Raw genomic sequence first — 13619 nt, 5'->3', positions numbered from 1 at the left:
ACCAGTCCTCTTGGCCCGCAGCTGCCCACACCCCCTTTCTCTGTCTCAGACTATCACAAGTCCCTGGAGGATGCTCTGAGCTCAGACACATCCGGCCACTTCAGAAGGATCCTCATCTCTCTGGCTACGGTGGGTGATTCATGGCCCCAGGCCAGCTAGGCCCTCTGGGGCCCTGGGAGGAGGGCAGGGTTGCTATCTGGGGGGCAGGGGACAGGAGCCCAATCCCGAGGAAGAGTGGGGATCTTCCCTTCTTGCCAACTCAGTCCCACTGCTGAGGCAGTTACTTCCTCGTGTAAAGCCTTCTCCACTGTTCACTTTTCAAAGCTGGTTTGGTGCCACCTTCTCCGGGCAGCCCTCCCGGGATGGCCCTCAGCCTGGCTTTCTGGGCACTCGGGTGACAAGAGGAAACCATGCGGGTGACCTTTCCCTGTGTTGTTACCCAGGGGCTGCCACCACCATCTCTTGAATTCTCACAGCCCGGGTGCCAGGCCCTGATGCAAGTTCACTGTGTCTGAGTCGGGCCTTGGGCCAAGTGCCTTCCAGACGTTCACATGCAATGCTCACGAAGCCGACCCCATGAAGGCCGGATTATTGTCCCCACGTTCCAGCTGAGGGAAAGGGTTCCTGTGGCTGCTGAGGGACAGAGAGGGTGGGTGTCTGGGGACTGACCTTTCCCACTGGTCCTGCTGCAGGGGAACCGTGAGGAGGGAGGAGAAGATCGGGAGAAGGCCCGGGAAGATGCCAAGGTGAGACCCCAGCTGCTTCAGCTGACATCCGTCCATGCCAGGCCCTGGCTCTGGGAGTGGGGAAGGCTCTGGCAAAGGCATGGGTGGTTTGATGGGCAGACACTTGGACTCTGGGCCCCTTGCCCCTTTCCACCCTTAGAAGTGAGATTTTGAGGGCCCTCAGAGCTGTGAGAGTGATGTTCGGGGATGGGGTGCTGGTCTTACTGGTATTTCTTGTGTGAAGAGTTAGGCTAAGAGTCCCAGACCTTGAGAGCTGGAAGGGACTTACAGATCATCCAGGTCAAACTCCTCGTATTACAGAGGGAAAACAGGCCCAGAGAGGGCGAATGACCCCTGCAAGTCACACCGCAAATCAGTAGCCCAGGTGAAATTAACCCAGAGGGAGCAGGTCTGGGAGTTTGCTGGGATGGGGGCCTGAGCGCTACAGCTCCTAGTTTATTATTTATGAAATGGGACCAAGGTTCAAGGTCATATCCTGGAAGAACCTAGAAAGTGAGTTTATCAAGGGCTGGGATCTTTGCTTTGCTCACTGGTGTACTGAAATGGCACGTGATCAGAACGCAATATATATTTGTTGTTGAATGAATAAGGGGGTAGGGGGTTCTCTCGGGTCTCTTGGCTTCTCTGCTTCTGCCTTGCTCCTAAGGCTTGGGGAGCTTGAAGTCTGGAGGTGGCTTCCCACAGAGGCTGGACAATCCCAAATCCATTGTCCCTAAGTGTCCCTATGGCTGGCAGCCCCTGCTGAGGCCATCCGCACTGTCCCCACTCACCTGTGCCTTGATCCCAGCTCCTTCTGGCCTGGCCCAGGTCCTGGTCTCTGTCTCTTTCTCCTGAACCATTCCCAGCCCCAAAACTCTAGGTCCAGGGATTGGCACAGACACCACAGCCTGCGGATCCAGCCCCCTTCTTTTACAGTTGTGGGTTGAAGAGAGCTCTGATGGATTAGGAGTCAGGTCCCAGTTCCACCAACAGAGGTGTGGAATGTTACAGCAGCACCTGAGCCGGAGGCATTCTTAGCTGTGACCTGACAACTATAAAACTATCAGAATGCTTACTAAGTACTGAGTATGCTGCTAAGACTACTTTGTACTTTTTTATGCCCCCCCCCCTTTTTATTGAAGGAAAATGAAACTCCTTACAAAGCCAAGGGTACAATGTCTAAGTGCCCATAGTGTGATTTGAACCCAGGCCTGACTCAATATAGTTATTTCCCTGCACCTTCCGAACCAGTCGTCCAGGTGTCCAGCCCCTGGTTTGGGAGTCCGCTGCCAGAAGCTGCAGGGTTCCGTTCATGGGTATGCCAGCTGCATCATGAGTCTGTTTCAGGGACTAACCTGGGAACCCAGCCCCCTAGAGTGGCTTTCTGAGGCTGGATTTCATTCACTCATTCAATAGAGTGGCCCTATGGTGCTGCTGAGGGTCTCTGAACCTGGCTTACTCCTTAAAGCTCACCCGAAATCCATTGTCTCAATGCTTCTGGAAATTTGGTGCCTGGTCTGCCTATGAGAATATGCTTCCAGTTGCTACCAGCAGGGGGCAGTGGTGAGCCTCGCTTGCAGCTTTGGGGGAAGAGAAGGGGTGAGAGAGAACCTGGGTGGAAACAACCAAAGGAACCAGAGCCCTGCCCCACTCCGCTGCCTTTCCAGATGCTAGACCCTGGTCTTAGTTCCTTATAACTAGGAAAGTTACATGCATTCTTTTGTAGAAACTTTAGAAAATAGAGACAAGCAAAATAAATACAAACTCCAGAACCTAGTCATAACCATTGTTAACATTTCGGAACATATCGTTCTAGTTGTCATTCCTGATTTATAATAGTTAAAAATGTAAAAATAATATCCTGATAAAACTGTGGCATATTATATTTAAAAATCACCATCATTTAATGGCTATATACTGTCCCATTTAAGACCTGCCACACTTTATTTAACCAGCCCTCGTCCGAGCAGCCAACTCTCTTATCACATGCGTGACTTTTCCCCTTGACTTGATTTCTAGAGGTGAAATGGGAGTGCTGGCGGAATATGTATCCAAAAATTGAAGGCATTTGGTAGGCAGAACCACGTTGCCCCCTGAAAATCTAGATAATGCACATTCGTTCTTAGCAGTGTTTGCTTGTTTTATGCCTCCTCCTTTCCACACTCTCACCTGGGCCTCCAGAACAGGCTCTTAGGGCTCTGGGTCTGTTGTGAACAGGTGACCCATGTCCAGTGTTCACCTCTTGCCCCACAGTCATTGCCAATAGCTTCCCTTTCACTCTCCATGTTCGGGTTGGAGCAATAAATAATATAGATAACCTAATTGTGAAATGAATTGTGGCCATACAAAAGAATACCTATAACTTTTCTAGTTATACTCTAAGAGTGAAATGAAGATTTGTGGCCAGTTTTAGACAATTTAGTCCCCGGATTGTATTTTTTAATATGACAGCACAATTGAAATATAATTCATCCACCATACTAGTACAATGACCCATTTAAAATGTACACTTCAGTGGTTTTTAGTGTCCTCACAGCCTTGCGCAACCACCACCACAGTCGACTTTAGAACATTTCATCATCCCCCAAAAGAAACTCTGTACATACTACAATTACTCCTCATTTCCTCGCAGCCCCCCAGCCCTAGGCAACCACCGATCTACTTTCTGTCTCTAAGATTTGCCTATTCTGAGCATTTCACATACATGGAATCATGTAATATGTGGTCTTCTGTGACTTTTCTTTCACTTAGTATAACATTTTCAAAATTTATCCATATTATGCCACATATATTTTTTTCTTTCCATTGCCAAACAGTATTTCACTGTATGAATATAGCGTTTTTTTAAAAATCCATTTGTCAGCTAATAGACATTTGGGTTGTTTCTACTTTAGGGCTATTACGAATAATGCAAACATTTGTGTACAAGTCTTTGTGTGCACATATGTTTTGTTTCTTTTGGGTATATTTCTAGGAGTGGATGACTTAACTTTTGGAGGAACAGCCCAGATTAATTTTTACATGAAGTAGCTAGGCTAATGAGGAAAAGTTTTTGTGTTGACTATCTGGAAAATTATTTTAGTAACCCACTGCATTTTTCATATTACAAATACTATTATTTTAAAGGTGTTTTGAAAAAACATATGCCTGAGGTTCTCTGACCCAAGTAAATGAAGAATGTTTGATACCTTAATTCCTTTTTCTTAAAATTTTTAAAACATCTCCCTCTTTTAAAATAAAATACTAGGCATTTTTAGCATAACTTGTTAAAAAATTGTGGCAAAACGTGCATGACACATAATAAAAATACATATAACGTACAATTTTCCATCTTAACCATTTGTAAGTGTCCAATTCAGTGACAATAAGTGCATTCACATCGTTGTGCAACCATCACCACCGTCCATCCACTGAACTCTTCATCTTGTAAAACCGAAACTCTGTGCCCATGAAATAACTGCCCATTTCCCTCTCCCCAGCCCCTGGCAACCACCGTTCTACTTCCTGCCCCTGTGAATGTGACTGCTCCAGGTCAGATAGTCACCATCATCCAGTATTTGTCCTTTTGTAACTGGCTCATTTCACTTGGCATGATGTCCTCAAGGTTCAGCTACATCATTTTGTTTGTTTGTTTCTTACTGGGTTTTTTTTTAACCTTTTTAAAAATTGATTTCAGAGAGAGGAAGGCAGAGGGAGAGAGATAGAAACATTAATGAAGAGAGAACCATCAATCAGCTGCCTCCTGCATGCCCCCCACACTGCACATGGAGCCCAAAACCCAGGCATGTGCCCTGACCAGGAATCCTCCTGGTTCAGGGGTCGACGCTCAGCTACTAAGCCGGGCAGTTTCTAATGTAGAAAAGTATAAGTAAAAACCAGAAGCATCCCGTAAACCTAGTAGCCCTGATAACTCCGATTTGACATTAAAATAAAAAATAAAAATAACATACTCGCATGCTGAGAAAATGTAAACATAAAACTTCAGGAAAAATAAAATAAAATGCAAAAGCTTCCCCCCACAGTCCCCCTCAAAGCTAACCGCGGTCAGCAGTGTCCTGACTGTCCCTCTACACGACTTCCCAGGAAGTAGGGAGGAGAGAGTGTGTGTTCGTCTCCTTATCTAGATAAAAGGAACACTGTTAGCCAAAGTTATGCACTGTTAGGCTACACTTTTCTGCTTAATTTAAATGGAAACTCCTTATCAACACTGCAGGCCGCTCTCGTTCTTTTAAATAGCTGTGTGGGTTTCCTTTCTCACATTGGATGAGCCATGCATGGCCTGGGTAACAAGCCATTAGTAATGGTGCCGGGTTGTTCCCTGTTACGAAGACTGCGGCGGCGGCACCGTGCGCCATCCCCGCGGACCTGGCCAGTCTGTCTGTGAGGCAGGTTCCAGCCACACTGTTGCTGGATCCAGCAGCACGTGCTGTTTAAGTTTTGGTGGACATTGCCGACTTCTGGAATGAAAAGAAGCTTTCCAAAGCAGAGAGCTGCTGGGAAGTTCATGAAGAGGATGGTTTTGGTCTGTCCGACAGATGAAAGGGTCGGCAGTTTTGGGAACGTGGGCAAAGGCAGAACTCAGCCTGGGGTGCACAGGGATGGCCACATGTCACACCCCGGCATTCCAGGTCGTGGTTCTCGCCTAACAAAATCCTGTCCCAACAGACTTCGTGCTCGGCATGAGGCAGCGATGAACACTGTCCCTGTAAAATGACTGGGTGGCTGGCACTTGCCCCTGATTGGCTGTGTGCCCTGTAAATCCCCTCGCCTCCAGGCCTCAGCTCTCCTGTTTGCTCTCTGTCACTTGAGGGAGCGAAGTGGCAGGTCTCCTGAGGACCCTCCACCGAGCGGGGGGCAGGGTGTGAGGAAGTCTGACTGCTCAGGGCTTGCAGAGGAGCACACTAGGTCTGGAGGTGCCTGGGTTGCCCGGGTGACGATGGGCAGAGTGCCCTGCTCTGTGTCCTCCCCTCCCCCCTTGGTGAGCATTTTTGTGATGAATTCCCAGGCCTATCCCCATGTTGATCTCCAGCCCAAAGGTCAGGGAACCATGTTTTCTCTCCTCCCTGCTCCCATTGTGGTCCCGAGTCCCCTTGGGGTCTCCCCTTGGGGCCTCTCGGGACCTCTGCCACCCTGAGCCAGGCCCCTGTCCCTGCACCCCAGGGCCCCCAGAGCCACCCTCTCCGGGCCTCCTCTGACTCTTGCCTCCCCCCCTCTCTCCCCCCTGCTCTCAGGTGGCTGCTGAGATCTTGGTGAGTGCCGTGGTCTCCCTGTGGGTTAAGGCCTGCCTGAGTGAAGTCTGATTGTGCCTGTGCCTCTGGGCGGGGCTGAGGGGGCAGAGTCAGGCGGTGATTTGGGGTTTGCCTCGCAGCTTCTCTCTCTCCTTTAAGAACCCCTCTGGGTAACATATGGGCCAGGCAAGTGTTTCCCTGACTTTACCACTCATTTCCCACATGATTTGTGCTACATACCGTGAGCTGTGAATATTTCCTTTAAATAGACTCTTTTTTAAAACCTGAAATCAGTTATTTTTAAAGGGAAACTTTAAATCAATGTAAATAGAGCTGTAGCTGGCTAGATCATTGTGGAAGCATAGCTGTGGTGTGTTAAAGTCTGTGTGACATTCCGACACTCGGGAAACACTAGCTGGGCCACTTTTCCCTGCCCGGACACACGCTTCCCGCGTCTCCACGCCCAGTGCCTGTTTGCCCCTCCCCTGGGTCGCAGTCCTCCGCCCTGAGGCTCAGCCCTGTGTGTCAGTCCCCAGGGATCCTGGGAACTGGTGGGGGTTGAGGAGGCCGAGGAAGGAAGAAGGGGCCAGTGTCAGTGTCCCTGGGTGGCTGGGTTAGCCCAACTCCTAACTGCCCGCGGCCCAGGCAACGACATGCAAGTGAGGGATAACCAAGGCCTTCCTATGTCTTCCTCCCCACTCCTTGCCCCCACTGTCCCTGCAGGAAATAGCAGACACGTCCAGCAGTGGAGACAAGACCTCCCTGGAGACGCGTTTCATGACGATCCTGTGTACACGCAGCTATCCGCACCTCCGGAGAGGTGAGCCTCCCCCCTCCCCTTTCCAATCCGCAGGAAGACCCTACGTTTGTCGACCACACCGGCTGGGCTGGACCGTCTGGATTTGAGTCTCCCACTTAGCCCTGGGGCCTTCAGCAAGTTAGTCAGTATCTGTGTCTTAGTTCCCTTAGCTATACACTGGGATGTTAGCTCTACCACGCTTGACTGCTGTGAGGATATAACAAATGTAATTCACAAAAAGCACTTAACTCTGGGCCGGGCACATAGTAACTGCCTCAGTGTTATCATTAGGATTCCTTAGAGCAGTGGTTCTCAACCTTCTGGCCCTTTAAATACAGTTCCTCATGTTGTGACCCAACCATAAAATTATTTTTGTTGCTACTTCATAACTATAATGTTGCTACTGTTATGAATCGTAATGTAAATATCTGATATGCAGGATGGTCTTAGGCGACCCCTGTGAAAGGGTCGTTCGACCGCCAAAGGGATCACGACCCACAGGTTGAGAACCGCTGCCTTAGAGTAATCTCCGTCCCAACTTGACACAGGAGGACTGGAGGCCCAGAAACGGGGAGGGGTCCTCCAGGGTCGTTCAGTGAGTTCACGGTAGAGCTGTGACTGGGAGCCACGCTCATCTACTGCCCTGGCCCTGTTCCTAGAACTTGTCCAAGGCTCTGGGGCAGTGTCTGACTTGACACGGTTTGGCTCTGGGCCCAAGGCAGCCTGAGGTCAGAACTCCCTCCCTCAATGATGGTGCACTAGGCACAGCCATACCTGCTGCCCCTTTCCACAGCCTGTGGGTGGAGCTGGGTGCGGGGGAGGGGTGATCTCCCCCCTCCCTCTGAGCTGAAGCTCACCCCCCCCTCTGTGGCTCTCTTGGGGCCAGTCTTCCAGGAGTTCATCAAGATGACCAACTATGACGTGGAGCACGTCATCAAGAAGGAGATGTCTGGGGATGTCAAGGACGCGTTTGTGGCCATTGGTAACTGGCGGGGACCAAGGGAAGGGGCTCGAGGTCCAGGGCAGGGACTGGGGCTTTGGGCACATGGGCAGATTCCTGAACACGTGGCTGTGGCAGCTGCCTAAGCGACTGGTACCGGAACATCAACACTGCCACTCACTGGCTCCCGCGGTCCTGCCTCTGTGTGATGGAGCGGTGGGCAACAGGAGGGCTTGCTCCAGGCTGCAGGGCAGGGGAGGAAACAGCTCTCCCTGCAGGAGAAACCAGGAGGGCAATAGCGGGCTGGGTAGGGGCGCAACGTGTGCAGGACTGCGGTGTGTACACACACACACACACACACACACACACACACACACGTACACACACGTACACACGTACAGATACACACACACACACACGCACAGACACACACACATACTGCACGCGCACCTTTTCCTCCTCCCAGTACCTAGATCTCTTTGGTTACTCTCTTCTTGCATGATTTGAGTCCTTTTTAAAAATTTACTTTTTTATTTTTCAATTACAGTTTACTTTCAGTATTTCGTATTGGTTTCAGGTGTCCAGCATAGTGTTCTGTGCTTTAACATAGAACAGTAACATACCTTACACAGTGTTTTCCCCAGTATTCCCAGCACCCACCTGGCACCATACATAGTTATTACAACATTACTGACTGTCTTCCCTGTGCTGTACTTTACATCCCGTGGCTACTTTGTAACCACCAATTTGCACTTTTTTAAAAAAAAAATTTGTACTTAATCCACTCACCTCTGTTACCCACTCCCTGATTTGAGTCCTTGACTTTGAAAATGTCTTTCCTATTCTGCATCTCAGTTTCTCCTTGTGTAGAAATGGGTGAGTGGATATGAGCACAGGTTGAACTTGTGTTTGTTAGCATTAATGAGAAGTAGTATCTTTTTTATGACTATAAATTGCATTGCATCGAAGCTCGTGTATTTTTGTTTGTTTTTTAATCTCACCTGGAGATATCGGTGGAAGATTTCACATAATTGCCATCAATTATAAGGCACACTGATTTAGAGATGTTAACATTTTAGAGATGTTTGGAATAGATGAAATAGAGATATTGTTGTTATTTAGCATTCAATGGGCCTTTACCCCCTGGGCAATACCTAGGGGGCAGTATAGCATAGTGAATCTAGGTCAAATCCTTGCTCTGCCACTTTGGGGAAGTCACAAAAACCCTGTGCCTCAGTTTCCTCCTCTGTAAAGTGGAAAGAATAATGGTATCCAGCCCATAAAGTGGTTTATGTAAAATTTAAATGAGTTAATTATATGTAGACTGAGAACACTGCCTCCTGGCACATAGAACGTACTGGAGAAGTGTTAGCTTTTATTGTTATTTCCTGCCGGGCCCTGTGTGGAGTTAGTCGCACACAGCTTTTGTTGAATCCTCTCAAGGTGCTTTTATCAGCTTATTTTACAAAGTGGGACCTTTAGGTTCAGAGAAGTTACGTATCAGTGGTGGAGGCAGGACTCAGACCAGAGGCTGCCTGAGCCAGAGCTCATGCTTGCAGTCACCAGAACAACTGGTCTTTGGGCACTTTCAGATCTTGGTCTCCTCGTGTTTCTCCCTCTTTCCTCTCTCCTCCCACCTGGAACGAGCCTTCGTGCACACGCGTGTGCACACACAGGCACACACACACACACACATACACACACACACACCACTCCACATCACTCCTCCGTGGCAGGGCCAGGGTCCTCTGAGGCAGGTGAGCAGGCTTCAGGTTTCAGGGTTGGTTGCTGAGGATGGAAGTTTCTGCCCAGTTTGCTCCTTAACCAGATTGACTGAGTCCTGGGCCTGGAGTGAGGGTGGGCTTCTTGGAGGAGGTGACACAACTGGGGATGTGCATGTCAAGTACACCCTTGCAGGATGGGGTGGGGTTGCGGGGATAAAGTAGTGGAGGGCAGATGGGAAGCTCCATACCAGGAGGACAGAGGCACAAGGAAATTCATAGTGTGTTCCGAGAACGGGGAAACAAGAGCGATGAGACAGCAAAGGGAGGTAGGAGCTCTGACTTTTAGCCAAGGAGCTTGGGATCAGTGTGGAAGGTAGTAGGGAACTACATACAGAGCTTGGAAGCTCAGGGTAAAATGGGACCTTTCCCACGGGTTCCTGAGCCTGTCCCAGGGAGGGTGTAGGACTGACCCTGTGTGACTGTGATCTTGGGGTGCACAGCTCCACCCTCTTGCCCCCTGCCCTCCTCATAGAAATACTTTCATCCAGAGTCATTCTGGCTCTCTGGGACTGGTGTCTGAGACACCCCCATGTGTGCTCTGGAGCCTTGAAATCCCTCAGCAGCCAAGGGCTAGAGACCCCCAGGCCTTGAGAAAGGGCTGGATTGGTACAGCCAGACAGGCATTATCTGGGGATCAGGGGCTGCTGACCATCCTGATTCGTGCTAACACTAAGACTGCCCGGGCAAAGAGGGACAAGTTGGTTCCTTACCTCCAGAGTTGCAATGCCAGCACACCTGGGGTGGGGCATGTGAATTTGCATTTCCTCCACCTCCCCAGTGATGCTGTCCAGGACCATTGTCTGAGAACTCTGCTCGAAATATTCCTTGAATCTGAGCCCCTAGGGTGGAGCCTAGCACCTGAGTTTTAAACAAGTTCTCTAGGGATTCCCATGCGCTTAGAAGTTTGAGGCCCAGGGCCTGGGTTCATGAGGTTTTCTTCCCTTTGAGTCCCTCTGCTCTCCTTTGGTTAGCTACAAGCACCTCAGCAGGGAGTGAGTTGCAACCCAGTGAGAGCCAGAGGAGGTGGCATCAGGAAGGGGAGTGAGTGTGCCAGGCCCTGAGTTTGACCCTGGGGTTGGCAGTGACTGGGGGGAGAGGGAGTGGGAGAAGAAAGCCCCGCCCAGAGTCTGGGCACAGCTCCTCTGACCAAGTTCCCTGCATCCCCCTCCTCTTCCTGCAGTTCAGAGTGTCAAGAACAAGCCTCTCTTCTTCGCCGACAAACTTTACAAGTCCATGAAGGTAAGAAGAAGTGCTTGTCCGTTCCTTCCGTTTCCAGCACGTCCACCATCCCCCAGAGCAGCGCTGTGACAGCTCGGTTCCCATTGGATGTTTGGCAGCATCTGCCTGGTGTCTGGCTCTAGGATCATAGTTCTCAGCCCGTCGGGGGAGGGTGGCCCTGCCCCCGGGAACATTTACAGTGTTCTGACACATCTTGGGCGTCACCGCTTGGGGAGTGACAGCTGCTTGCACCTGGTGGGTAGAGGACAGGGGTTGCCAACAGCCTACAGTGCACAGGGGAGATCCCATAGCAAAGAATGATCCGGTCCCCGGGGCCAAGGTTGAGAAACGTGCTCTGGGGACACGGGGCTGAGTGAGAGGGACACAGTCTGCCCTCTCAGAGCTCACCTTCCAGCAGCTGGCACAGTGCCTCCTATGAAATGATCACAAAAGGTAGCAAGTGCTCGGCTCTGGGTCTGGCCCTGGCTTCCCAAAAACCCAGGCCACGCTGGCCACCCTCTCAGCCCAGCAAGTAGAGTCTCAGCTGCTGACAGAGCCTGGGGAGGCTGCGTGGTGAGAGCGAGCTGAGAGCCCGATCAGCCTGCAGTCCCCAAACATGACACCATTTACTTGGAACTTACCATGTGCCGCCTCTGACTCCTAACGTGAGCGAGCTCTCGGGGGGCAAAGTGGGCCCCAGCTGCCCACACAGTCCCTGCACTGTGCCTGCTCCTTGAGCCTTGTGTTCCAGAGCTGCTGTAACAAGTGACCACAAATTGAGGGACCACAGAACTTACTCTCTCATGTTCTAGAGGCTGGAAGGGCAAAGGGAAGGTATTGGCAGGATTGGTTCCTCTGGAGGCTTCGAGGGAGAAACTCGCTGGTGTCTCTAGCTTCTGTGGTTGCCGGGAATCCTGGTGTTTCTTGGCTTGTGGATGAATCCCTCTAGTCTCTGCCTTTATCTGTATCTGCTGTGTCCATGTCCATACATCCTCTTCCTTTTTTTTTCTTTTAAATATATTTGTATTGATTTCAGAGAGGAAGGGAGTGGGAGAGAGAAAGAGAAACATCAATGATGAGAGAATCATTGGTTGGCTGCTTCCTGCACGCCCCCTACTGGGGATCAAGCCCGAAACCTGGGCCTGTACCCAGACGGGGAATCAAACCATGATCTTCTGGTTCATAGGTCAATGCTCAACCACTGAGCCACACCAGCCGGGCCATCCTTTTCTTATAAGGACACCAGTCACTGGATCGAGGGCCACCCTAACCTTACAGTAGGACCTCAACTAATTACATGGGCAAAGACCCTATTTCCAAATTAGTCTCATTGTAAGGTTCCAGGTGGATGTGAATTTTGGGGGTACACTCTTTAACTCAGACAAGCCAGTTTTGCCTGTCTGGTCAGCCCTAAGCCCAGGGGGATTGGGGTCAGGACTGTTTGTGGCAGACAGAGGCAGGAAAAGGGAGAGAGGCAGATAGACACCCTCTAGTCCTTGCCTGACTTGGCCTTGTTTCTTCTCCTGCCCTGTGTCTCCCTCATGCCCGGCTCTACCAGGGTGCCGGCACGGATGAGAAGACCCTCACCAGGATCATGGTCTCCCGGAGTGAGATCGACCTACTCAACATCCGGCGGGAGTTCATTGAGAAATATGACAAGTCTCTCAACGAAGTCATTGAGGTGAGGAGTAGGGCTAGAGGTCAGTGGGGAAGGGGGTGAGAGTCAGATCCCTGAACATATAAGATTCGAAGTCCTTTTTATTCCCATACTCTTTTTCTCAATGACTTACCTCTGAGGACAGCCAGGATGTTGCTAAATGAAAGACCTGCCTCATTGTTTATACCAAAATAAATTCCAGATGGTTCAAAGGTTTATAATTAAAGATTGCCAGATAAAACAAGGGCCTTTCTTTTTTGCTTTTTAAAAATTGTTACTGAACTAGTATAATTTACATACCATAAAATGCACCTGTTTGAGGGTATAATTTTAAAAATATTAGTAAATGCAGTGAGTTGTACAAGCATGGCCACAATCCAGTTTAAAACATTTCCATCACCTGTTATGATACTTGTACCTGTTTACCTATTTCCACCCCCAGCCCTGGGCAACCATCAAGCGACTTCCTGTCTCTGCGGAGTTGCCTTTTCTGGGTATTTCCTATCAATGGAATCACGTAATATGTGGTTCTTTTGTGTCCGACTCTTTTCACTATGGAGCCCATTTTCTTGTCTTTGAGACTGACCAGGGTCTTAGTTTGATGCTGTACTTGGTTGACAAGACTGTGGGAAATCTCACAGGCAGTTTCACACAGACTTGGTGGGAAGGTAACTTGGTAGCACGTCTTCAAAGGGGAGTTTGGAGAATTTAAAATTCAAGACATTTACATTTTGGACTTGGTATTTGTGTGTAAGAATTTGTTTTACAGACATAGCCATACCTATTCCCAAAGGCACGTAAAGGAATGTTTATGCCAGTATTGTTTATAGTCACAAGAGTGGAAGCCCTCCATACAGGACTGCTTAAATACCTGATGTATATCCCTGTGGTAGAATACAATACTGGCGTGAAAAAGCATGAGGAGACTCTATGTGTTGGTTTGAGATCGTCTCTTAATTCAAAAAAGTATGGTCCAGATAGTGCGGCTGTTGCATATCTGTTTCTGTGTAGGAAAGGGATGTCATATACACACGTTTGTAGATGCACAGACTGCATGGAACGTGGGCAGCTAGGAGGAGGGACATCGAGACCATCAGGATTGTTTTCACTTACTCGGCTCTCCCTCTGCCTCTGCCAGGGTGACACCTCCGGAGACTTCATGAAGGCCTTGCTGGCTATCTGTGGGGGCCAGGACTAGGGCGCTGGCTCTGACGGGCACCTGGGCCGAGACACGGTCATCAGCACCAGCCACCGTGACCAAGCCTGAT

The 13619-nt window shown here is 49.8% G+C and overlaps 1 protein-coding gene across 2 annotated transcripts in view; it reads left to right on the top strand.

The window, feature by feature from the left end:
- Positions 1-13619, top strand: part of ANXA6 (annexin A6) — a 38201-nt gene extending 24582 nt beyond the window's left edge. Inside the window, exons 18-25 of one of the 2 annotated variants that reach the window (XM_005870501.2) lie at positions 50-129; positions 693-746; positions 5957-5974; positions 6677-6773; positions 7639-7734; positions 10657-10715; positions 12253-12375; positions 13490-13619. In XM_005870501.2, coding sequence (XP_005870563.1) covers positions 50-129; positions 693-746; positions 5957-5974; positions 6677-6773; positions 7639-7734; positions 10657-10715; positions 12253-12375; positions 13490-13549 — 587 coding nt within the window. In that variant the 3' untranslated portion in view covers positions 13550-13619. The remainder of the gene's footprint in view (positions 1-49; positions 130-692; positions 747-5956; positions 5975-6676; positions 6774-7638; positions 7735-10656; positions 10716-12252; positions 12376-13489) is intronic. The other variant, XM_005870502.1, reaches the window with a different exon arrangement.

Source organism: Myotis brandtii, unplaced genomic scaffold (assembly GCF_000412655.1).
Source record: "Myotis brandtii unplaced genomic scaffold, ASM41265v1 scaffold32, whole genome shotgun sequence".
Classification (NCBI taxonomy): Eukaryota; Metazoa; Chordata; class Mammalia; order Chiroptera; family Vespertilionidae; genus Myotis; species Myotis brandtii.
This window is presented reverse-complemented; position numbering and strand designations above follow the sequence as displayed.